The sequence below is a fragment of the Hippocampus bargibanti genome, linkage group LG02 (genome assembly GCF_051943395.1).
Source record: "Hippocampus bargibanti isolate YZ-2025 linkage group LG02, ASM5194339v1, whole genome shotgun sequence".
Lineage (NCBI taxonomy): Eukaryota > Metazoa > Chordata > Actinopteri > Syngnathiformes > Syngnathidae > Hippocampus > Hippocampus bargibanti.
In genome coordinates, this window is record NC_142735.1 from 13,306,397 (window position 1) to 13,333,737 (window position 27,341).

General features: G+C 41.0%; 1 protein-coding gene across 3 annotated transcripts; it reads left to right on the plus strand.

Annotated features, from left to right (window-relative positions):
- The first annotated feature begins 1,948 nt into the window (after window positions 1–1,948).
- Window positions 1,949–27,264, plus strand: apln (apelin). 3 transcript variants are annotated; one of them, XM_088989475.1, is made up of 3 exons: window positions 1,949–2,421; window positions 20,640–20,812; window positions 23,374–27,263. In XM_088989475.1, the coding sequence occupies exons 1-2, from the start codon at window positions 2,355–2,357 to the stop codon at window positions 20,804–20,806; spliced, it is 234 nt and encodes a 77-aa protein (XP_088845601.1). In that variant the 5' UTR covers window positions 1,949–2,354; the 3' UTR covers window positions 20,807–20,812; window positions 23,374–27,263. The 3 variants fall into 3 exon arrangements, with proteins under 3 accessions (XP_088845601.1, XP_088845599.1, XP_088845602.1); XM_088989473.1 differs by lacking the exon at window positions 1,949–2,421 and adding an exon at window positions 3,809–3,904 and having other exon boundaries at window positions 23,374–27,264; XM_088989476.1 differs by lacking the exon at window positions 1,949–2,421 and adding an exon at window positions 20,357–20,521 and having other exon boundaries at window positions 23,374–27,264.
- Window positions 27,265–27,341: the final 77 nt, after the last annotated feature.

Consider the following 27,341-nt stretch of genomic DNA (forward strand, 5'->3'; position numbering starts at 1 on the left):
TGTTCATTTGAAATATCTCTGCTGGCTCACTTTACAATCCTTCTTGACTGTTGGATTACATTGAATTTGGAATTACTGTACTCCTAACTACTAAGTGGGCTGGTAATGGCGCCTTAAACCCCATCTATCCACCATTAGCGACGATTGGGGGGGGATTTCTGTCAGTGATCATTGAGCACATTGGAGAAGATGTCGTGAACAAATTATTCTAAAAGCAACAAAGCTAATTATCTCCTGGATAAAGAAAGGGATATAGATAAGTATCTTGAGGGACCCCAAGGCCAAGAGGAGCACATTGCAGGACCAGGATCTGTCTTCACGTGCAGCGTGTAAAATTTGAAAGGTGCTCTTCTTGTAGGATCTCAAGTGGGTGGCAAAGACACCGTTGTCCCCACGGCACCCTTGGGACAGAAAATGGCAGGTCTGTTGTGACACAGGAGTTTGAGAGTTGAGGGACACGGGCCCCCTGCACTAAAGTGTGACTGTTTAGTTGATATGCAGAAAATATGTTTCATTGATGTGGGTGGCGGGGGGAGGGGGGAGGGGCTTAAGGTCCAAAGGGTGGGACCCAAAGGCGGCCAATCAATCAAGTGTCTTGCCTTTGGGGACTTGGATCTACAAACCCAAATGTGAGCAGATCCCATTTGAGCTTCCTTAATTAGGTACACCTTCACAACATAACATCTAATGAAAGATTAATCAAAAGGGTTATGATCATGATAGTGCTCAAATTCAATGTATGGAAGACCAAGTTACAGCTGATTGTACCTTGAAATATGAGTGAGTTGATTTATTTATCTTTTAAAATAAAGTGTGGGCTGTCATTCACGTGTTTTTCCTTTTTCTTTTTTTGCTTTGAAAATTTGAGATATGGACACTGTATGGAGCCAGAGGACTCAATTTATGTTCTGAGTGTTTCAACTATGTTCATTTTATACCCACTATTTCCATTCAATCGGTTCGCCTATAGAATGCTCCAAATGTGTACTTATATATTTACATTTGACACATCCAAAGATTTTTGGACTGCAATTTTGAACACTTTGTTCTTTCTTGGCATTTGTTTCCAGTCGATTCCGAAACAAGAAGCTATTTTGGCTTAAGGGCTATTTGTGAGTCGGGGTGTGTAGCATTATAATAGTTCAACTGGAGGTTTAATTTTTACATATTGAAACCAAATATGAGTAACGCAAAGGCCAGCCCTGTAATGCAAATCAAACCTTACTCATGTTTGACATGTTCTTCATTTTTTTAACAAGCTTTAATGGAAGAAAAACAAATACCGATAGTATCGCCTTGTCGCGACATGGCACGTTGCGATAAGGAAACTCCCAATTCTCAATTCATTGCAATAAAAATCAACCTTTCCTGTTTATTGTGTTGTAAACAAACGAAAATGAGATAAGTTGGTTTCTTATCGGCCTTTGTTGGCAAGAAGAATATAATAAATGTAAAAAAAAAATGACTGCTTAAAGGAGGCGGGGAGCAATAATTGATACGCTTTTTCCTGCAGTAACTCCCCAACTGTCACAGAGGCCGACTTCAAACGGTGCGTGGTGATTTAAGCCATCATACCTATTTAGCCTGAGGCACGCTGCTGAAAGAATGGAGCGAGGGTTAGGGATACAAAAGTAGGAAGCTCATCTCACACCTTCCTTTCTTTCATCCGCGATAGCTGACTAGCTTATTTTCATTCTCCTCAAATTCGTTGCATGTCACCCTGCTTTGCAATTTCAAGAGTTTTCAACAAGAGCATCTGTTGGGCTATTATCATAAACCTGCACGCACCCCCCACGTTCCTTCCTCTTCTTCTTCTTCTTCACACCCCTCCCTCTCTTTTTACCAACTCCCAGCCCATGCACACTTACTGACTTGGGGGGAGGTGGCTTTTCAGTGACCTACAAGGTCTGAGATACATAAACCACATGACCAGACAGCCTCCTTATCCGAGGCGAGCAGGACTTCCAGAGAAACTCACAGCTCGGCTGAACTTGGCTGGTGCTTTTCTGACACACACTGAGGGGGAGCTCGGATAGAGACGTGGCTCCAGTCATTGGAGTGGTCCTGTCACATAAAACGCACACAGATACACAAATACACACTTTGACAACACTCATTTCATACACACTTACAGACTTACACACACACACACACACACAGACACAGCGGAGCAGTCTCCCTCACTTGCTCTCTCTTCTCTTTACCATACAGACACATACTCACACACACACACACACGCACACACACACGCACCCACACACACACACACACACACACACGCACGCACACACACACATTCACACACACAGCACTACAGTATATCAGCGAGCGGCGAGCCAGAGGGGAGTGCAGAAATGAATGTGAAGATTCTGACGCTGGTGATTGTGCTCCTGGTGTCTCTGCTGTGTTCTGCCAGTGCTGGTGAGTAGAAGCGAGGCACCGCTCATGCTGCACCTTCCCTTCTTTTTCCTCCTTCTTCTATTTCTGTCCGGTCTGTGCTCACGCAGGCTGATCTGTGTTTGTATGTGTGGTTGATCAGTTACCCAGCATGTGTGGGCTCTCAGCAGGATTGCAGGAGCACCTGGCTCAGTACAGTACTGCACTGCGGTGGTTCAAAAGGCTTCAACCTGAATGTTGTTCTCCTGGCATAGGCGCATCGTTATCGTCCCCTCGTCTCACCTTGATGTGTAGCCAAGCCGCGAATGGAAAACTGAAGGCTTGTCTGTGTTGGGTGATGGATTCATGGCAGAGTGTTGTTATGAAATGTATGCTATGCAAGGCACATGTTCCCCATGCACAGGAGGTACTCTGACAAATTGACGACTTGTGTTCCATCTGACCTGGATCGCATGATGATTATTCCTTGACTTTGATCGTGCAGTAGAGCAACACACTGCTTATGGAAGCAATCTGTGGTGATGGTAATCAGGACTGTATAATTGTCAGATGGGTCGGTGAGGGCAACGCACCCAGCACCGATGCGTGGATCATCTCTGCCAGTATTCTGTCTTGACGCCTTGTCAGAGTAAATTTCCGTAAAGTGCCACTTGAACCACTTTTGGATGATATCTCAATGCCCGTTAAGTCTAATTTAGCATATTATTGCCTTGGGCGGGTTTAGGGGGGCCTTTTTTGGACTGGGGAGAGTGATGGGCCAAGCCTAAAGATCTCATGCAGGTAACACTGTGGTGTGAAAAAACAACAGTTAGGGCTTGTGTAAACGTCCAAGCTATTCTTGGCATTACCACTTACCTCTCAACTGCATTTGCCGGGAAGACAAAAACAGGCTTTAGGTGATTAGGGTTGAGAGCGTGAGGTGTTATTGAGTTCTTATTGCTTGCAGTGATAAGCCTACAGGGCTGAAATTATAGAGTTAGGTAGAAAAGAGAGACTGTGCAATAGGTCGATTTACATTCTGCATATCGATCCACCAGAGTGGCACCTTGCACTTCCCCATTCTTGCCTGCACATTTTCCATACAGCGACACACTCTATTTTTGTTCGACGCTACTGAGTGCACGACTAAATGAGAAGCAATTATCTAGCATCATGGCCGGTGTGGTTTTTTGCACCCCTGTGTGTGGTGAAGCACGTTCGCCGCCTCGCGTAGCCCCACGGTGAAAAAACTGGGCTTTTCACCACAGCTTATCCGTCTTAGTGATTGTTCCAGTCATGTTGCTTATGTGCTTCCCATTCCTAGTCTTCCTAAGCCCCGAGGTGCTACCGTATAGTACCAGAGCTTCACTGATGGCGAGGAAGGGAGAAAAAGAGAGCTGATACAGATGAGGGGAGGCAAGTGTGTTGCGGCGGTACTGGGTGTGGAGAAGGATGCTAGCTGGAGTGTGTCTGCTCGGCACAAGCAGCATGCGCCGTCGCGGAAAGGTGTCAGAAGAAGCTCTTACATGTAGGCAGTGGGTGTGAAGTCTTTTATCTTGAGACAAATTATCTTCCGATTCATTGTGCATCTGTCTCTGCCGTGTGTGTGTGTGCATGTGTTTGCGTGTGTTTGCGTGTGTGTGTGTGTGTGTGTGTGTGTGTGTGTGTGTGTGTGTGTGTGTGTGCGTGTGTGTGTGTGTGTGTGTGTGTGTGTGTGTGCGTGTGCGTGTGCGTGTGTGTGTGTGTGTGTGCGCATGTGTGTAGGAGGGGTTGAGTGGGCAAAATTCACAGGGAAACTACGCTGCATCCAATGAATTCCAGTGTTGAATTACGAAGTGAGACTAGTATTTCAGGTTTATAGTCATGGTGTTTAAGACAGAGGATATGTTGACGGGAACTGCATCATTTTGTCATTGAGAAGTTTCTAAAATGGGAGCATTGTTGACAAAACCCTTGCGAAACTGACTAAAAACACTGTAAGCACGTGGCTGGCCAATCGTCACCAACTTCAGTTTGTGAATGAACGCTATGTGATGGTTTGAATGAATATACAGTACGTAATTAGTCAGCAATTGTTTGAATTAGAAGAAATCAATTTAGGACAACAATAAAAAGGCAATTCATGAAAGTGTATTTTAAGACCCTCCTCCCCAAAAAATCATTTTCCATTGTTTTAGAGGTTGTCGAAGGCTTTCTTTAACGATATGGGGACTGAAGCCGCCAGGGGGACGCAAAAAACACGTTTTTGTTAGTTGGTATTTGCTTAAGCTACACTGCTTGAAATTCGCTTGAACAAAACCTCGCAAAAACATTTGGTTGTTATTGGTCATGGTGTTTACATTATATAACTAGGTTATTTTTATTTGTAACACAAAAACTTTTGAACAGGCATTTGTAGACTTTTTCTATTCATTGCAGCTATTTGTCACCTTACTTGAGAAGCGATCTCACGATAAATGATGCAAAAACATTGCAGTCCTTTTCATTTTTGTATTTTTTTTTGTCGTTAAGTGCCCACTTAAAGGACAATCGACGTCACTTTTTTGTTTCTTAACTGACATCAGAAAAACCTTTTATAGTATCTAAAATACCCAAAACACGCAGTATGATATTTTTATTCAAATGCAAAACACCAATAAAAATGACTTGTGTGTGTCCAAAATCTGAAAAAAATTGAGCTGCGAATTGGGCATTTTCAGAAAGTCCCGCCCCCAGTTCGTGACGTCACACCAAGCTGTCTTGCATTGCTGAAAAATCAAAACAATGGCTTCAGATTCGGAGAATATGCTTTCTTGTTACACATCCAGTTATGAATATGATTCAAATAGTTCTGAAGAGGAAAGCATACAATTTTGCAATCGATTGAATAATTTTTTTCAGTGTCATTTTGAGGCAAACGGGCGGGGGGTAATGTCTTACCCAAAAATGGCGACCAGCTCCCATGAGGAATGAATCATCCCGTTGCCACAGGCTGATAAATTCCTTCCATGGAGCTTGGATGCTCTCTTCTGGCGGCTTTTGGTTGCAACATCAAGCTTTTCAGACAAACAGTACAGCAAAATACATTGACGCGATGAAGGACTGCTACAATGTGTCTTTTTGTCGGTCAAGGGGGGTGTCCTTTAGTGACGTCACGTACGGACTCGTCACCAACTCAAAAACAAGACTTCTGGAATATTCAGCACAAGTCTTAAAACGTAAAATATATCTATATGCGGTGGAATCTTTGTAAAATACGCTCCGTAGAAGTCATTCGAAGCGATTTTACAAATTATGGACACAACTTGTCCGGAGACGTCGGTTGTCCTTTAAGGCTCATTGAGGTTAGGCTCTTCATTGGATTGCATTGGATTGGATTGGATTGGATTTGCCTTTATTAGTCTCACAGTGGAGAAATTTACATTTCACAGCAGCAAAGAGCATTGAGATCCTCTTAAAAATTTGCTCCACTTTAGGAGGCCTTTTCATTTCTTTTTTTCATAAATAAATAGATAGATAAATAAATAAACACATACATAAATAGATAAATAAATAAACACATAAATAAATAAATAGATAAATACATAAACACATAAATAAATAGATAAATAAATAGCTAAATAAATATACACATAAATAACTTGATACATAAACACATAAATAAATAGATAAACAAACATAAATAAATACATGTAGATAGATAAACAATGCACGCATGCACACACACACACACACACACACACACACACACACACACACACACACACACACACACACGCACACGCACACGCACACACGCACACACACACGCATACATACATAAATACACTTATTTTAATCTAAAAATTATGTTGTGGAAATGGTAGTTGAACACTATAAAATTCACAATCATTGGACAAAATAGGAGCAGCCTTCTCCATATAATACCGTCATCCTCTGTGCACTTCAATTACCCATCCTTGAAAAGCACTCTGGCTCAAGAGTGGGCTCTCGCTTTAGACATGAGGTATCCATAATTCATCCCTGTGGCCAATCGTTCTTTCTCACTCTGAGTTTGAAGACGTAAACAGTCCTTCCTTGTGTCGGTCGTATGAGCAGCCATCCATTTCTCTGCATCCCATAGCAACACATAATATCAGCTGGAACAGACACACGCGCACACACACACACACACACACACACACACGCACACACACACACACACACACACACACACACACACACACACACGCACACACACGCACGCATACACGCACACAGTTGTAATTGTTTGAGCTGGGTTAAACAGGTGAGGTAGTCATGAGGCCCTGATATGCTGCTTTCATCTGAGCGAGAAATCGGCTGCCTGGAAAGCGGGCGATATCATGTGAGCCTGTCAGCGCTGCTATTATTCCGTATGAAACTTTGATGTATTGTTGGGGCTGGATGCACGCATAAGGCACCTCACTGCAGCGCGTTCACGTGCTCAACTGAGTGTAACAGGTCAAAACACAGCCAACAACAGGAAGCAAGTCTTCTCTGCGTTGGCCAAAAACAATGCCCTATCTGGCCCGATTGGCAAGTGTAAATCATTATGTGGGGCGTGCTAATGCAAAGAGGGTGTTCATGCCTTTGGATGCGATGACGGTCACTGAGGAGAGACCAAATGCAGCTAAATATTTCCAGATACCAGTGAAATCTTCATGAATGCTGTATGAAAGTGAGGTGGCACTTTGGAAGAATGCTATCCTGGGATTATTGGAGAAATGAAGGTGCTGTGAAACATATGCACTGGATATCATGTCACGAATAAACACAGTGAGTTACAGCTGTTCCACTGCAGCAAGAATACCATTTTCTTCAAGTCCAATAAGGGGCTGGAAAAAAGCTGTTTGCAAAGCAGCCAAATGCATACACATCCATTCATTAGATACAACTCTAACCAATGAAATCCAAAACAAGAGCAGGAATTTATATTATGAGTACTGTAAGCATTACTTAAAAATATGTATCAATGTTGTTGTGAAAATGCATTGTTAATATTTAGATGCTCATGTAGCTAACAAATATTAGACGCAGTGGTGCAATATGCAGTATATGATGGATAGTAAAGCAGCGCCTTGAAAAAGGAGGGATACGACCTTACAGGGTTTGAGATTTGAGCTGATTTTGGCAAACTTGACATACTAGCAATGTGTGTTGGCAGTGAACTTGATTCAAATCATTTCGCATCATTATAAGGAGTTCATATTTGCTGGTACAAAAACACAAATTTACACATCTAAGCATGTGTAACCACTACAGCTTTACCATAAGAAATAAAACAACACAAATAAGCATACAATATCAAAAGACTCACAGGCATATATAGATTGGTGGAAATTCTGATATCTTACCAAGCCACTTACAGTAGTAGTTCGAGCAGTAGCAGAAGGAGTAATGGTAGTAGTAGCACTCTTCTTTGTGTCTGCATGACTTTACAGTCATATCTTGCCTCTTAGTCAGTGGCCAATGTGCGGGCATCAGTAGAAGCAGCTTAATGAATTTGGTTGCAACATCAAATCATGATGCACAAACCTTTTAATTCTTTACTTGTAATAATGTTACAATCAATAAAAAACAATTCCAACTTCCACTGAAGGGTAATGATTCATAGATAATTTTCATCATCGTCTTTGTAATGGAAAGCTTGTTCACTGGCTCTTGCGTTCGATGGCATGAAATTAAGACCGGGTGTATACAATATTGTGGCCTTGTGTTTGAAAGCGAAGAATGGATTCCCAAAGGAGACGTTCTGGCCTCAAATAGGCCCATTTTTTAAAGACATGCAGATGCCTATATAATATTGGCTGACACATCCCTCGCAAATGGCACCCACCACTCTGGGAGTTAAGTAAGTGATTGAAAGAAAAACCATAAGTCATTTGTGTCGGGATATAAGGCAAACCTTTGAGTCTGGTCGAGGAGCTCAGAAGACTTTGGCGTATGCCGGGTCGCCACATTGCAATACAGAACCCTTTGAATGAATAAATCTACTCACTTAGATATTCTCCGGAGAGCAGATGCAGTGTAAGAGGAAAGGGCAGGAAGTTCAAGAAGACAAGCTCAGGAACGCTAGAATAAAAGGGTGGACTGGGAGCAAGCTCTGAAGGATGTCTCATTGATAATCACACAGATGGTTCAAGCCAGCGAAAGCTGACATTGATTTTGTGGATATGAGGTGCAGTCTCCCACCTAGTTCATTGAGACATGAGTGCCATGATCATACTCATCACTTCAAATACACATAACACTAATCATCTCGGCTCATTACAATGAAATGATAATTCCATTTATCTATTCTAAGCTTCAAAATTTGAAAGTTGTTTTAAAATGAATGATGGGAAAAGAGGACACTCAAATATTCCTTGTTATCTTAAATAGAGGCCGGGTTTTAACATAATATAATAGAATGTAAAACATTTCTACAGTTTGTTCATGATTCAAGTGACTTGCAGATCTTGAGCAATGTGGTGAGTTTGTTATTTTTCATTTTTTTGTAACAGTAGTCAGTAATAATTGAACATTGAAAGATGTGATTTGTTACATTCCACCAGTTGAGAAGTTTATGTTTTAGTGGATGTATATTAAACGTGCATAGTCCCTTTCATTTGATACATTTACCGGCATCTGCTGGAGCACAGCAGTTAAGTTTAGTTAAGGGCTAAATGACATTTGGGACAACGCACACACCGGCGTTGTCCCAGGACAGAGCAGCTTCCACTTATGTGGCAAGAAGAGGCAGGTACGACCATTCTTCATTGAGGGGTCAAGGTCCTGGAAAAGGGTTTGAAATGATGATACAAAGCACCTGTGTAGTGTGGTCCTTTGCCCTGGTGATTGCCTTGGAGATTGATTGCTCACAACATGAACCAAAACAAAATGTCATGATTGTGTACCGAATTTTCAAGTAATACATTGCATGACAGCAGCACACTGTTCGTTAGCATGTCCCCCTCATGGTGCATAGGTAGTCTAATGCAACACACTAAATTATTGTCCCTAGGTGTGATTGTGAGAGGGTTTTCGAGGTGTGCCCCGTGATTGGCTGGCAGTCATTTGAATACAAATGATGTAGCAACACATGCCGACAGATCATATAAAAATCGTCTGTAGACAATGTAATGGATGACCTGTCACTTCTTTGAGTAAAGATTCCTACCGGATTTAAAGTGTTGGAATTCTGTTTTTTCGTGTATTTTGGAGAAAAAAGCATGTATGAACTATTTATATTGTAAAAAAATCCGATTACAAGGTAGCCTTGAATTTCAAGTGACCCAACTTGCACGTTTTTGGAATTATAACCCCCCACTGGGTCTTATTATTATTATTATTATTATTATTATTATTATTATTATTATTATTATTATTATTATTATTATTATTATTATTATTATTATTATTATTATTATTATTATTCGGCCCGGTAGTCGAGTGGTTAGCACACCGGCTTCATAGTGCAGAGGTCGCTGGTTCGCGTCCCGGTCCGGCCTCCCTGTGTGGAGTTTGCATGTTCTCCCCGGACCCGCGTGGGTTTTCTCCGGGTCCTCCGGTTTCCTCCCACACTCCAAAAACATGCATGGCAGGCAGATTGACCACTCCAAATTGTCCCTAGGTGTGAGTGTGAGAGTGACTGTTGTATGTCTTTGTGTGCCGTGCGATTGGCTGGCAACCAATTCAGGGTGTCCCCCGCCTCGTGCCTGAAGACAGCTGAGATAGGCTCCAGCACCCCCGCGACCCTAATGAGGAATAAGAGGTACGGAAAATGAGATGAGATTATTATTATTATTATTATTATTATTATTATTATTATTATTATTATTATTCATAGTGGTAGTAGTAGCAGTGTCTGAAACTCATGACAAAAAATTACCAGACACCAGGGCAGACAACTCTGAAAAGCAGCCTGCCTGGCCATAAAGTTGCCTGCCCCATTTTTCACAACTTGAAACACAATAAGACAACTACATTGTCTTATTGTTGCAAAGTATTAAGGATTGATAATCAGAATATATAACAGAACAACACTTTAAAATGTACCTACCACAAATGCTTCCTTGCTTAATTTATCGTAAATATCCCTTGCTGATGATTTTGCTCCAGTTGTCGTTTGTCCATACACTGTTCGGCATTTTGCACAATGCAATGTTTGTGTTGCGTCGTCTACTACAAGCCATGTGAACTCCTCTTTCCACGATGCTTTTAATGTACGTTTATGTTTTGTAGCGTCATACATTTTGTTAGCTTCTTTTGAATCTTTCTTCTCGGGCTATGACGCTCGGGAAAGTCCAGAAGCACGAAGTTATTCGATGCAGCCTTCTGATTGACTGCCGAGTATGCAAATTGCCCAAAGAAAATCTTTTTTTTTTCTTGAAAAAGTTGTCGGCCACCAGGGCGGAGACATTTTGTAACTTGTACCCCTGACGTAAAAGTTGCACGACCCGGGCATCTCGGCTGACATTATTTCAGACACTGGTAGTAGTAGTAGTCGTAGTAGTAGGATTGTTGTTGTTGTTGTTATTGTTATTGTTATTGTTATTGTTATTGTTATTGTTATTGTTATTGCTATTATTATTATTATTATTATTATTATTATTATTATTATTATTATTATTATTATTATTATTATTATTATTATTGTTATTATTGTTATTATTATTCGTAGTAGTAGTAGTAATAATAGGAGTAGTAGCAGTAGTTGTAGTAGTGGTAGTAGTAGTAAATAATTTATTTTAAAACTGATTCGCAGAACTTCAAGTTCAACAGAGAATTATTTCATATACAAGTACATCAAGATATGAGATTAGTGGTGGCAGCAATTGAATGCATAAATCCCCCGTTAAAATTGAAAAGGGATAACCTGAGCTGGGCATGGGGCCATTTGAAGTGGATGGCCTGGCGTTTCTGTTAATTAGAGCCAGATTGTCACCGCGCAGCCCGATTTCCACCGGTGCCCAGTGAAAATCTAATTTAAGACACTCTCTTTGAACATCAAATGTTTACACGTTTATAGCAGAAGTGCTGGCATTTCTAATTAGTGATCAAGATTTGAGGCACACTTTAATAACTAAGTGACCACAGACGAAATATTGTGCTCTTTGGGAATACAGATGATTTAATGACTCAATTGAAAAACATATCAAATAAATGCTTTGAGCATATCATTTTTTATAGAGGCCAAGACATATTTATAATCAAGGCTCACAAATCTAGTTGTGGCTAAAAGCAATACATAGTCGTTTTTTCTTAGTATGAATTGAGATGAAAATAAGGATGTGGGCAAAGAAAGGAGATCTGACCATTGTAGTGGGATTCGGTCTCAATTTTTCAAATTTCCCCCCGTGGGGGATGTGGTGTGACGGGGAGCTATGGGCAATGTGTTTCCATCACGAAGCTATTGTGGCTCCTCTCAAGTGGTTTCAAACTGTCATGTTCGTAGTGTTCTCACTTTGAATGAATTCACAGCATCCCTCCCATTCCCCACACAACTGGAGATCACTTCCCGGCGAATTAAATTGTACATTATTCATCAGACACTTTGCGATATAGGAATGCATGTCTTGTTGAACGTCGGGTGACTATTTCACATGTTTAAATCTTGTCTGTCAAACGACCTGCAATGAATAATAGTAGAGGTCTAGTTAAAGGGCAGGTAGTTCCCTGAATCAGTATAGGCCCCTTGCCAGGAGAATGGAAACAGATGTTTCTAAAATTAGCAAATCTATTTATAAACTTTTATCCACAAAATGAAAACAGTTTATTCTGAGGGAGACCTTGTAGTTCATCTACAACATTGGTGGCTGACACTGAGGTAATCTTAATTACATCTCTATACATTTTATTCATATCTTTTCTATGTTCACATCCATCCATGTCAGTTATCGATAACCATGACTTCCAAATATAATTGGGTTCATGTTGATCATAAGTAGAAATCCATATAGTTCAAAGTAGCAGAGCTCCTTAAACCCATTGTGTCCAGGTTAAGCATCTGAGCCAACAATATTCCTCTGATGACGCAGTCTGATGCAACTTGGCTGCTATTTCCTGTCATCACAAGTGTATATACAGGGTGCTGTGGGGAGAGCCAAGGCCCCTGCATAGTGACATTTCCCTCCTGTTTCTCTTCCTCCAACCTATCAAATGAGAGGACAGTTCACTGCCCAGGGGGAGGTGGGAAGATGATGATGATGATGATGATGATGATGATGATGATGATGATGATGATGATGATGACACAGAGGAGAGAGAGACAGAGAGAGAGAGAGAGAGAGAGAGAGAGAGAGAGAGAGAGAGAGAGAGAGAGAGAGAGAGAGAGAGAGAGAGAGAGAGAGAGAGAGACAGAATAGAGACAGCGACAGAGAGAGACAGAGGGTGGGGATTGTGCTTTTTCTTGCCCTTGACATGTGGTTTTTAAAGATGCTAGCCTCCGAGACAGCAGAATTCTGGATGTAGTGGGAGTGCAATCCTGTTTGTCTATCTCAAAGTTAAAAGTGGAGGATGTGAGACATTGCATGAGAACTTTGAACGGCAGTCTGTAATCACAGACACCCTCACAGACTACAATTACCACATTGGTTCCATCACAGAACAAGGAAAGCTTGCCAACCTCGCGAGTGGACAACTTTGATCTTGTTTTAATTTCTTCAATCTTAGTTTTGGTGGTCGTTGCTGTTTGGGCTTGCAGCAGGTGGAGCAATTTTAGATTATTTTGCTCTTCTTCACCAGAAAAAAAGTTTTGATGAGTTACTTAGTCCTGCTATCAGAGTACAAAGGCTCCCAACCTTCACTCACCTTGTAGCCACAAATTCACCCTTCTAACTAGAAGTGTGACTGGGAAAAAAGCGACAAGCAGTGTCAAGTAGGGAGGGTAGTCGAGAGCTTCATTAGCTGGCTCAGTGCTGCTGCCGGCGGCCCTTTGAACTGGCAGAGCTCTGATCATCGGCGAGCACGCCGTCTCACACCTCATCATTTCATACGCTCTCTAATTTGGGCACAAGGCAGGCAGGCTGACTCAAAAAGACATCTGCTGAAAGTAACGGGCTGCTTGTTTTTCATCTGAATTTTCTCTGAACCGTCACTCTGTGGGTACTATGGGGGTTGAGTTCGGAAGTTCCAGTAAACGAGAGAAACTTTTCAAGCACTTTGGGGCCCTAATGGACAAAGGCGTCCTTCAGCTCGGCTACAAGCGAAGCATTATGGCAGCACAACAATGCTGTATATCAAACAGCCTCCAGACAAAATCAAAGATCATGCAAAACAAATCCCCCTGAGGGTACAGAGGAGGCTTAACATCACAGATAAGATTTATTCCAACTGGACGGTTTGCCGGTACCTTGATGAAATCTTTGAATTTAGAGCAAGGGTGCCAAAACTCTTTTTTCCAGAGTTAGAGGTGCAGACTCCCTCAAAAAAGTTTATACAATGAAACTAAATTAATCATCCATTCAATCTGGTGCGAGCAGTACATCTTCTGATTGAGAAAAACAATAATTATTTGGGAATATTTTAGTTGATGTTGCTGATAAACCTTTGCTCGACATGTATCCGATTCATTTAATTTGAATAATGTGAAAACATGAATAGTCGCTTTGCAAGGAGATTTGTGATTTATGTGTGCACCAAAATGTTACACTTGCACCCTTAAAATTTCAGGTGTAGTAAAAAAATCTTGAAATCGTGAAAACCGCATAGAGAAAATTGAAGGATGAAAACATGAAAATCCATTCATCATTGTAGGTAAAGATATAAAAAAGATTTTTTCTTATTAATAATTAAATACGGTACTGTTAGGGAATAATCTCATTGAATATGGTCCGTATAAATTTGTTTTACAAAACAATACTGCTGGTCTCATGTGTATTCTGTTACTTTTCTGCATTATTATCCAATTTAGAGTGGAGGAAATAGCTAGAGGGATCAATCTATTATATAATACAGCCTGAGAAGTTTGGCAAAATGCCACTCTTTCCCCCATTGGGAGCCAAGATTGAAGTTTGGATGACTTTCAATCTAAAACCACATGAGTTAAGTAACCACAGTAAGAATAATAACAACAATAATTGTAAACTATAATGTGAAAATAACTTAGTCAGATATATTTGAGTAAGCCTCTTTTGTAAAACATGTATCACTTTAATGTTTTGATGAAGAAGGAACTAGTCAGTCATGCAGTGCATGTACCTTCTAATTTGCCTATGAAACTGGTTAGTCATCTCATCATTTGAATTATTGTATGACTTTAAAAAACAGTTTTGGAAATGTTGAGACCAAGTTTGTTCAAGACTATCATTAGTCAGGGGTAAATGCAGATTTGGATGACTTTGAACAAAATTAAGAACAGCATGACTGTCGATGTGAAAGATGAGAGCAAATGTGCTCTTTTTGGCACTAAGTGTAGAAAGCAATTAATCCAAGGCTACAAACAACATAATATGTGTCAATTATTAATTTTAACATGTGGAAAGTAAAGATGAAAATGGCCCCCAGGTTGGAGTTTGGACACCCCTGGATTATAATTTGGATGAGTTCAACCGACAGTGTCCTTGATTTTGCTCTAGACTGAGCATCTTCATGGTGGCTGCCATGGTAACATGGTCTTAAAGTCAGCAATTGGTACCACTTTCTGCCGAGGCCTAGAATTACTGAGGGGGGTGAGAGGATGAGCGTCTGCGATGAGCAGCATATCTGACATTAAATGTTGGATTGTGAAAAGATCCCTACTTGTTTAGACACCTTCCCATATCCGCAGAATGAATGTGTGCGACGAGAGCTGACAAATCCGTCATTGTGAAGCTGTGACAGCGTGAGCGTTTATTAAAGGCTAAGAGAATGTTTGGATTCTTCAAACACAATTTACACTTCAGCCCAGCTAAATCATCCTCATCCGCTAATGTGCTTACTTGGTGGCAAGCTTCTTGGGTCTGTCTGCCTGTGCGGGTGAGCGTCTTTGCTAAGGGTGTGGATTCACTGGCTAATGCCACTCGTCTCCTTTTAGTTAATGAAGAAAGGGAGGCGAACAGTAGAGACAGAGGGTTTGCTCCTCAGACGTCATGAATAACCATGGCGACACACTCCGGGGAACTCATTCTTCCTCTACACAGTGAAGGCAAATGATGTTTATTTGCCCAGAAGGTTAGCACATTGTCCATGTAATGGGCTGCAGCCACATAGCATGTTATTCTCTGATTTATTTATCTATTTTTATTATTAACAACAATTGTCTGGAACATATTGAAATTGTGCAGTTTTAGGCAGACAATCATTGACACTCAATTGTACTGTATGACCAAAATAGACTCTTTGTACTGTCCATTTTTATCCTTCTATCAAATGGATTTCTTTTTCAATCAAATATCAAAACAAATGGCATTTGAGAGGGCTGAGCTCTGAGTTTCACCAACGCAAACCTCTTAGAGTTGTTTTTATTGTTATGCTTTTGCAAAGGCATCACCCGTGGAGATGCCTATTTACCAGTGTTGTACTCATCAAGTCATTGTTACAAATGCCGACGTACTGCATTGTCGAATGAACCACTGTTCATATCATAGTGGCTATTTTTGTTTTAAATACATAACATGTCATTCTTTTTTCACTTTAGTTTGACAATAACGTCAAAATAGAAGTCGAATTAAAGAGGTAGAAACCTCTTTGTTGAATGTGTTGACTTCCGTTCCTACTTAATACTCCAATTCAACTAACTCCTACTCTAACATTCCCTGCGCAAATAGTCTAGCGCAGGGAGGGTCTACTTAAATGACTGAGAAGGCCACAATTTTTTATCAGCGTTACTCTGACACCATGTACGGTACTTTTAAACCAGATGCACAACAAAAAAGGCCAAATATGGATACATACCTGTATGTACTGCCAAGCTAACAGCTGGCAACCTAACAGTAAAAATTCAAGTGTAATTTATGTGGGTCACCAGTTATGTATGGGTGGCCTTGAGTGTATAGAATAAGAATTGAAAAATATTTGTTTATTTTTTTTTACTAATATGCCAAAGTGCCAACTGACAATCAGAGCCACGCCACATTTGTCAAAAAGCTGCTTGAAAAGTATTGTTATATTTCTAGTGGTGCCTAAAACCAGTACATGAAGTTAAATACACCCCGGCGGTAACATTCCTTCTCATAGTTTGATCATGTACACATCTTTATTATCTATAGTCTGTGTCGCAGAGGTGTCAGATAAGCGATGTGAGATGAGTAAAGTGAACACGGCGGAGAGATTAAACGCTCATGAGGAGCTCATCCAACCGTGAGATTTGATTTGATCAATGCGCTTGATTCGCAGTTTGTCCGAAGCAGGAGAGTGACAAGAAAGACGGGTAAACAAATGTTCATGAAGATCCGAGAGACAATCAGTCCAAGGATATGGAACGTGGATTAACACTCTGTGGCCACGTTTTACGGTTGTGTGGATTGTTCTTTCTCTTGACATCTTATGTCAGTTAATCTTTGCTGCTATAATGACGGGAAAATGGATGTTGTCGCTCCATTTATAAGCGCAGACATTTGTTATGTGGTTGTTTTGGCACTTGATTCACACAAATCAGCTTTACGACTATTCAAAGGCAGCCAGCCCCTTGACAGCACTGTGATATACAGTGTATTCACACTTGCCATGCGGGCATCTGGTGAACTTGGCATTAAACAAGAGAATACCACCGCACGCCATATCCATCTACACGGAAAGCAGACATTCTTCAAATATTCTATATGTGAAACTTTAATTTGAGAATTAGCAACGGGAAGATACGAGTTCAGAGACTAAAGAAGAGGGTGTCCAAGGTCATAAAAAAGAAGAGTTGAGAGCTTCTGATGTATATTATCCGGTGTGCTTTTGCAGCTTAAAACAATTACGGGTATCTCTCCTGGGAAAAGATTAAAGCAGAGCCTTCTAATTTCAGTTGTTTGTGGAGATATATATATATATATATATATATATATATATATATATATATATATATATATATATATATATATATATATATATATATATATATATATATATATTATATATATATATATATGGGGCGGCCCGGTAGTCGAGTGGTTAGCACACCGGCTTCACAGTGCAGAGGTCGTCGGTTCGCGTCCCGGTCCGGCCTCCCTGTGTGGAGTTTGTATGTTCACCCCGGACCCGCGTGGGTTTTCCCCGGGTCCTCCGGTTACCTCCCACACTCCAGATTGACCACTCCAAATTGTCCCTAGGTGTGAGTGTGAGAGTGACTGTTGTACGTCTTTGTGTGCCCTGTGATTGGCTGGCAACCAATTCAGGGTGTCCCCCGCCTCGTGCCCGAAGACAGCTGAGATAGGCTACAGTGATATATATATATATATATATATATATATATATATATATATATATATATATTTGCTGACAGTCAGCTGCGCCGGTGGACTTCTAAATTGTGTCACTGCATCCGTGGGATGCGACACTATCAGCAACTGGGCCTCTAGTTTTGGTGATTGTGTCATTTTCTAAATCCACCATCCACCAGGCATTAATGTGTGATGGCAGCTATGACAGCAATCACAAATCTGTCAATGGTGGTGTCAGAATGTGTATTTTTCCCCTAAAATCTGTGATAATCATTCCAGGGCCGCCAAAGCCTTCCAATAAGAATCAATGTTATTGCCACCATTTGCTATATGCAGTAGTTGTCTGAGTTTTTTTTTACCAAATCGTTAGGTAACGCCAATCAGAGCAAATCAAGTATGTGACCACTATGTTATTGTTTTGACATTTGTCTTTTTAAGTGCAAGTGAGCACCTTTCAAACGTCACAATGGTTAATGCATGTTGTATGTGTGATTCAAAGGTGACTGGGCTAAATAATGAGTTTCTTCACCAGACGAAAGGCCAGGATGCTTGAATTTGCCCTAAAACCTACCTAAATAAGACAAGTATTAACATTCAGCCTCATGGATTGGGAAGAAATGAGCAAAATATTTTAAGAATCTGTGAACGTCTTTTATTCTGCATCAAGGAACAATAACAAAAGGATAATGTGCAGATTAGAGCCCCTGGCGGCAAATATGGTCTTTAGATGCGGAAATGTGCAACACAGTTTTTTCTTTTTCCTTCCCCCCAGTCCATGAATTAGCCTAGTGTTCTGCCACAAATATAGCGTGTAATATGCTTGCTAAAGGGGATTAGTGTGGAAATGGAACTCGAGATGTCTGGCATTTCAGGGATAACGTACAAAACTCTCAATGAACTAGCTCAGTGACACAGTTCATGAATGCTGTTCAAACGCTCCCAGTTGTTCTTTTGCCATTTCTTCTTCAGATAGTGTAGCTGAAGGTTGCTAATCATAGGAACAGCTTCAAAAGCCTTCTAACTACTCATAAAATCAACCTTGGGGAGCTTAGAGAAGAATGTTCGAAGAGTGTGATACTTTCACTCGCATTATATATGAATGCTAAGTGGGTTTTTTCCCAATTTCATTATCAATCTCACCCTGGGGCAGGGATGGGCAACGAGTGGTCCACGTGCAGTATCCACCCATAGTCTCATTGACCCTTTTTTAAAATCTCACATCACCTGAAAAAACAAGTGTGAATTTTGAACCTGTTTATTTCAGGTTTTTTTTATGTTTATTTTCGGTAGGTTTGTTTTGTATTGTTTTTTTTCTGTTTTGGGTGAATGGGCAACATCAATTTTCCATGGTAAGGTCATATTTGAGGTTTATCTTCTTTTTTTCCAGAAGGATTTTTAAGATTTGCGCTCCCCCCCCAAAAAAAAAAAAACCATATCACAAGACATCAATTATGTGTGAATCATTGCTATTTGAAGGCTGGCCATATCCCTCTTCCATGAATGTGAAAGGTCTACTGTTTGATTTTAAATTGTAATGTCACCACTCACTATGGCTTGGTTGCACTTACATGAGTAACACATGAGTAGCTCTACTAATTTTGCAACGGGATGCATATACAAATGTTGGGTGAGTTGATTTTGCACTTAATATTGGTTTATTACTAAGCAGTTTGTACTCTCCTTGAATAATAATTGTGATACCTTTTTAGCAGAAAAAAGATCACCGTTTCTGGTTATTTTTAAAATATTCTTTTTGTCGAAGGCAATGGCATATATCAGAATATATATGATGCACTTTGGCTCAACACAAAACTAGTCACATACATATTTTGTCCATATTTTGTTTAGTATGGCATCACTATTTAGAATTTCTTTAGAATTTAAGGGAGGAAACTGCTACGTGTATATCCCGTCAATGTTTGTAGAGTGTTTGTTTTTTTGCAAACCTTTCTTTGTGACTTGAGCTGCTGCTTCCCTTCCAGTCTCACCTCTGCAGTCCACCCTGTGTCTTATCTCAAGCTGTGTCCTCAAGCGAGCTCTTGTAAAGCTTCCAAATGTCACACTTTGGGAGCTCTAAAAATGGTGCCAGAGTCTCTGAGCAAACAGGAATGTCATGACCCCTACGTCAGATTTTGACGGTGCCCAATGGGAATTGTTGTTCCCTCTCTTTTTGTTTGGAATAAGTCTTAGGACTGCAAAGGTGATGGGCAAACTAAAATTGAAAAAAGGAAACAGAGAGAAGATTGACCTGGTTTTCAAAAGGAGAAATTTGACATGAATGATGACCACAATTTATACTCAGCTCAGCTCAGTTGTAGTACTACGTGTTCTATAGGGTTATAAAAATTTGATATGGAGTCAATGATTACTATAACTATCCCATTACAAATCAGTGTGTTTTCAGTTTATGACATTTGATCACTCCAAGGCACAACATAGTCTGACCACCGGCTCTTACACAAACCAGGCCAGACTTCAGCAATGGCTAAGAACATCTGGGATTACTCTCCAACACGCTGTCGCTCACGCACGCACGCACGCGCGCGCGCGCGCACACACACACACACACACACACACACACACACACACACACACACACACACACGCAGTCTCATTTCTAATCTTGGGACCAAACAAAGCGACAGGGTGCACCTCGGCAAGATTCTGTCACTGTGATGTGTTTATTAGAATCTAGAGGCAGAGGGACCGAGACATGAAACACAAGATATTAGTTTGTTCATTTGCTCTCTATTAGCTTCCGCCGCACACAATGATCCAGGGTAGGCTCAAAAGATGGAAACATCTCCAATTGTGTCATGGTATCGCACCCTTCTCTTTATTTTTTCCACGTTCTGTCAATAGAGGATCATCAAAATGTGATGCTCATACAAACTGATTGGAATTTATTGGTTGTTTATCTGTGTTTGGATATTACAGGTCCAATGGCCTCCATGGATCATGGCAGAGATCTGGAGGAAGCGGCTCCAGTGAGAAAGCTGGTGCAGCAAAGCCCTTCGAGGGGTGGTCAGAGCCACAGGCCAGCCGGCTGGAAGCGGAGACGCCCACGGCCCCGTCTTTCCCACAAGGGGCCCATGCCGTTCTAGAGCAAGGTGAACTTCCAGGCTCATAATGTTTCTTCAGCAGCGTTCAGTCAATTTGAAGGTTCCTGTTTATAAAAGCGTCAAAATGTCACAATAGCGCCGGAAAGTGTGAATTCACCAAAAGAATACTATTGTTGACTTGGGAAGAAAGGGCATGTCGCAACAGATTAATGAACTCGCTTGCCTTTATTGTATGACGGAGGTGGGTCCTTCGGCGATGTCATTCGTTGAACCATATGGGAAATTGATATTGTTAGAAACGTAACCTTCGGGTTGATTGCACTGGAATAAATGGGTTCCGTCCAGCTGAGTGAGTCGATTATAAATAACCATTTAACAGAGATAACACATTTGAGAGTTGGGTTTCTCATTTTAACCTCCGCTGCTTAAAAGAATGTTTAACTTTGCTGTCAAGTCAAACAAAGCCTTGTGTGAAAAATCCCTGATCAAAAATCTGAGACAATATTTTACTTCTCACCTATTCAGTTTGATTTTCTGGGCTTAACCAAAGCAAACTCCCTGCATTTCAAAAGAAAACACACCAGGCGTCATTGAGAAACTAAAACATGCTGAGGCAAGATCAAATGTACAGTGTTGGCCGACACACTCGCCCGTGTTTGCACGTTGCATACTGTCTTAATGTAAAGAAATAGCACCATGTTCGTATGTAAGCATTCAGAAACACAAGATGCATGAGGGAATCTTAATCCAATTGTGCAAAGCAACATAGGAACTCTCCCTGAGACAATATCCTCACCTCCCGCCACTTCCCAGGAGGTGCCATGCAAGAAAAGTAAAAAAAAAAACACTGACCCACCGAGGCCAACAAAATAATAGTCCGAGTGAGTTGAGGCTGCAGCCAATTGATGTATAGGCATGGTTAATCAGTTTCCAGGAATGTGAATTTACAATCCGTAGAGAATTATGATCATCATTGTGTGTTTTTTTGAGTCTCAGTTCCTTTTTAAGTTTGCCATTGTGCCTTCCATTCAAGAATAAATGAGTGACATTCAGAAATAATACGTATTTGACAGAACCTCAGTCACCCATTGTTCTTGGCTGAACCATAAAAAAAAACAAAAAGAGAGACCCTTCAGAACTACTTGTGTTTGCAACATAATAAGAAAGTGGCTCTGAAAAGGCAATGGTTCAGTAAATCACAACACTGTCTCTGCAAAAAAAATATTTAAATAGATCAAAGTATTCTAATTTATATTTGCTTATAGGAAAATGTTAGGTGGCTTAGGGTGGTGTGGCGGAAGAAGCCTGGTATTATCAGTACATTTGTTGTAATAAGAAACTAAATATCATTTGCTCAAGATATCAAAACAATTGCTGACTATTTCTATATTGAAGGACAAAGAGGAACTATTTTTCCTGCATACCACTGTCTGTTTGGCTGCAATGTACAATCACAATCACAATCACAATCAAAACTAACCACAACCGAATCAAAAACTGTACCTGTAATGTGATGGTAGACAGTGCTACCCATCCACCCTAGGAGGGCCGTTTCGCAGCATCTCGCCACATTTGGACAGATCATCTTTTATTCCGCAAGACGCCATGGGCAACATGGACCTCTCATTTTGACATGTTCCAGATGTGAGATGAAAGGCATCTTCTTGATCGCAAACTCTCACTTTTGAACATTCCGTTAGGTCAATTTGATAAAAGCCAAGCGCCTAAAACCCAGACAGACGACAGGATATTACACATTTTGAAGCCACAGGCAATTTCTGAAAGCCCGACGACGGCCTTTGTGCTTAATCCTCCAGCGAACCCCACTCCCATTAGAAATGAAGAGTCGTTCAACAAGTCCCCCGTCAGGATCAAGGCTTCAGTTACCTCTCAGTGACGTGTGGTTGTGAGTGCGAATGATTGCTCATCACTATATGTCCTCTCCGACTGACGGGTGATCACTTCAGGATATACACTTTTTCCCCGTAGTCAGCTGGGTTAGCCCCCAGCAGCCCCGCAGCCTCGTTCAGGATAAGCGGTGTTGAAAACATGCATCGATAAGGGGTATGACCTCAAGCAGCAGTAGTGAGATCATTCCAAGGACCCAGCAAACATCAGATCGGATACATGCGCGTCAATTCACTGGGCATTACATGACTGCAAAACTATGCCTACTTGAAAGAAAAAGAAAAAGAATGGGCCCTTATCAGTGAAGGCAACTTGTTTTCATGCAACAGAGCGCAAACTTATGGGGAATCTTGGGGAATGATCACAGTCTGGGAGAAGATAAAACGGCAAAAGGCGATAAAAGAGATGCTTTTGGAGACGCGCTGATCCTGTGTCGCAGCCGTAGAATAACGCTGGGTTTGTGTTGCAGATGAGACATATACTATGGAACTTTGACTAAAGGCCTTATGAAATTTGTTTGAGACATGTCTGGATAAAGCCTTATTCACTCTTTCTTCAAATGATGGCTAAAACGTGGTACCATACAAAGAAAGTTCTGTTTGATGTTGCTCAAAGGGACGGGGATTTGAAGTGAGTCATGAAAGAAAAGAAATAAACAAAAAGGCACAGACTCATGATACTTTTGTGTTTCTGTTTTGTAGGCACTGCTTTAAGCGCCCTCCCCCAGGTTCTGATTTCTATGCTCTTCCTTTGCCATGGGGGGCCTTGCTGCTCACGGGCTTATGCTTGCCCAGCCTGAAGAGTGATGTCCATAGCACCTGCTGGTTCTTCAAGCAACTCTGTCCACAAGAAGAAAAAAAAATCAGGACAAGCCACTCAATCCTTAGCTCGAAGGAGGAATGAGACAGGGCAATGATTGGAGGGCGGGGGAATGGCAGGAGGTTGAGCCCCAAGCTATCTGAATCTATTCCTTTGTCACCTTAAATGACTTGATCGCTCTGTCTTTTCACAAATGTTGTTTTTTTTCTTTTACATGTCATTCACGATTTAGACACTGATCATAGCCGTGTCTTACACACTTAGCATGACCTGGTTCAGACGCTCTCTCTTACATCATCCGCCATTTCTCCATTGTGTAGTTTTCCATAAGTCAGTGTAACTTCAGGCTACTCCGCCCCTCGATTTTGTCACTGTGTAGCAGCTTAAAGGCCATAGTTAAGGAAGAAGGTTTGAATCATTCAATGGTTAATCAGTCATTGATCATTTTTATTCTGATCATCTTTATCATTGAAAGTCTGGATTAATACAGGCTACAGCAATCAACAGTTTCATGGCCGATGATAAAAGCAGAAGCGCTGCATTTGACTGTGCTTTGCATCTTCGAATGCCATCCACATGCAGCTTCATTTTCAACTGGAACAATTCCACACGTCATGTCAAAATGGTCTCTTTAAATGATAGTACTACTACTATATTTAGGAGATTCGGAAAACTGAAGCTTGTTTGGTGTTCGGAACTGCACTCGGGCAGTGTAGCAGAATGCATCGAGTCAAATTTTGAGACATTAACCCCAAATCTCATTTTCGATCCTTACTCCAAAAGCCAAACACCTTCCTGTCACATGACTGTTAACTGGCAGGGTCGTCTGCGCCACGAACAGACCCACCTTGCCTTTCAATTAAGTGCCATATAACGGAGCCTCTCCACAAATGCTATCCGTGATGTGAAGAACTTACCTCTGTTTTCAAGTTTTGAAACACTAATGTGCATTTGAAGTCAGGGGTGGCTCATTGTACACCCACAAAATTTCAATTCGACTAAAATAACTATAATGGCACTACACCCCTGGCCCGAATACTCCTGGTTTGGATCACCTGAATTGTACAATGTCAAAAACAGACATCTTCTTGATGCTTGGATTCATTTCCTTGCATTACTTACAAGAAAGCCACATAAATGAGAAATCTCACAGGATACTCATTCACATTTACTCCATTAGTCCTCGACTCAGGCCCCAAATCTACATGAGTCCATTCCTAATGGTCCAGCTGTCTAGTCATCTCTTGACTTTTAAACCTTGGATCAAAAAAATATGGCTTTCCATCATACTGGAATACACCACTGTTCATCTATTAGCTTTGTGTTTCAGTCTTTATTTTTTCCTCAGGGTGCTAGCATAGATGCATTTACTAGAGCAGTCTATCATATAAAACAATCATAGAGTTTGCAATATTTAAAGCTGATAATCAACATATTTTCGTAAAAAGCATTAGTGTCATTGCGTGTAGTACAACATAACCACGTGTCCATGTCGGGGCCATTTGCAATGGTGATCTTTAGCCTACTTCGACTCGGGTACAGTTGCCTCGCCAGTCCGCCAGCTCTTCCACAGCACAGGTGGTCGAGGCTTTGATCCTTACCCTCGCTTAAAACGCTGAGTTAATCTTTCTCAGATGGATCTGCTCGAGGCTGACCCAGGCCGCATAGACTGAATTTGTTTGTTAAATTGGCTTAGACTGGAACGATAGCATTCACCTCCAATCCCTCCGTCAACGGTTCAATGTGTGACCATGTCAAAGACAAGGACCTTTGATTGCCATTTCATTGAGGACCAAAGTGCAAACTGTACCATACGATATATACTTTTGTGATTTAAAGCCCAGTCCTCCGTTTCAGTTTCGCTCTTTGTCACTGCGTGTCATGCAAATATTTTTTGTATTTATAAATATAAATATCAAATGAATAGGCTTACGAACCTTGATTACGAGAGCACCACAGCGGTAGTCAACACTTCCAAGATTATACCATGATAAAAAATGTATTCAACCCTCAAACACTGTGAAGCGTAATAGTTCCAGTTCCGCCGTAATTATGATATTTTCCATATCCTCTAAGACAGAGGTGTAGAACTCATTAACGCTCCTCGGATGTGAGGTGTTCTGTGATGGGGGAAGATAGCTGGGGGACAGAAGTCCTAACGTTAGAAGTCGTGACAAGGGGCTCGTATTGATATCTGCCAGACCCCCCATCTCGGACCTTATTGGAAAAGGAGCCGAACGTCTGTATCCGCACTGTTGGTCATGAATGTATCCTCACCATCTGCACCAGCCGCGCTGCCCTTCAACAGACCGGACGTCAGCGATTTTGGAATCTTGCTTGAATCCAAAATTCAAAGACAAGTATCACACAGATCCAAAGTATACGGTTTGAAGTAATCTCAACAAATAAGTGTGGCTTTATTCCAAGGCCTCTCTGCATGGGTTCGCCAGGCTGCACTTTTGCAATTAGATTATGCTGCTGGAAAAACACACCCTGAAAACAAGATTCTCCTCGTTTAAAATGGTTTTCCAGTGTGATGCGGCAATTTGATCTTTTTTGTTCTTTCTTTTTTTGTCTAGCTGGTTGTCCAAAGCTTACCTTTCTGACTACAGTCTGAAATGTTGTATCTTTTGTGGATGTAACAAATTTGAAACGTAGTCTGCAGCACAATATGTCTTGGAAACGTGAAAGCTTTCAGGCATCCTCTCCTATTTTTTTTTGTATATCGTAGCCCAGAGCACATCAGGTTTATTGGGCTAGTGGTGAGGAAGGACAAGCATGTTCTGGCTCAACCTGAAATGGTAAACCAATACATTATGCTCGAGCAGCTAAACCATTTGCCCTAATGTCTTTTTTCCCCAGCAATCATTACCCAAGAGAAATCCTACTTTGTCTCTCACTGTTCTCTCCGGTTCTTCATGTGTGTGATCATCACCAGACCCAAGTAATGTTTCTATGCACTTGTGAGCATGTTTTCCTTCAACAAAATGATTGTTCTGACACCTTGCCCCATGTTTTTGTCATTCATATTCATTTGATTGGGAATGTGAAATTACGATGATTGTGTGCTGTCAAAACACCTTGCACCAAGCAAATTTGTTTTAAACACAGCGCAGTATCATTTCATATTTCAGCTTACATAATGATGAAAAATTAATGGGAGCGATCTTCATCATTTTTCCAAAACGCATCATGTCATCTTTCAGCGTGGATACTGTTAAATCCTCTGTATTCAAATCGGTTGGGCCACCCAAAGTATGGTTTTTTTTCCCATCCCGTGGGAAACGACTATGATCTGACATTATCTTGGAGCTTGGCAAATGAGACTGCCTACACCTAGAATAGCACACAGGCCCCCCTCCTGCCCTGATTGTGACACATTCTCAATCCACATGAAAAGCGTTACGCCCACCGCGGGGGGAGACTTGCGGGCTGGCATAACAGTGTTATTAGGTCTTGAGCAGAAAGACAGTGTATTACTCCTATATTCTGTTTTAAGGTGTGTGAGCAATATTACTCACCAGGCCAAATGTACAGTCCCCTGTCTCTGTTTTGATGTTGAACTGGGCAAAATTAAATGACAAATAAAATAAAACAAGTGTATCACAAATGGTTGAAATGCTGTGTACATATTTGAACTTTTGGTTTTTAATTTATAAAAGATAAGCTTTAGCTCTTGGAGTACTTTTTTTCCTTTCATGCGTAGCTTCGTGTTTTTATTTTCTATTTCTGTAAAGTGTGTACATATATCTTTATGATAATAAGTAATATTAAAAATCTTATTTTAAGAAAATTTGGTGTTGAGTTGTTTTTGGCTAAGAAAAAAAAATGACATGGTCTTTTTCATGAG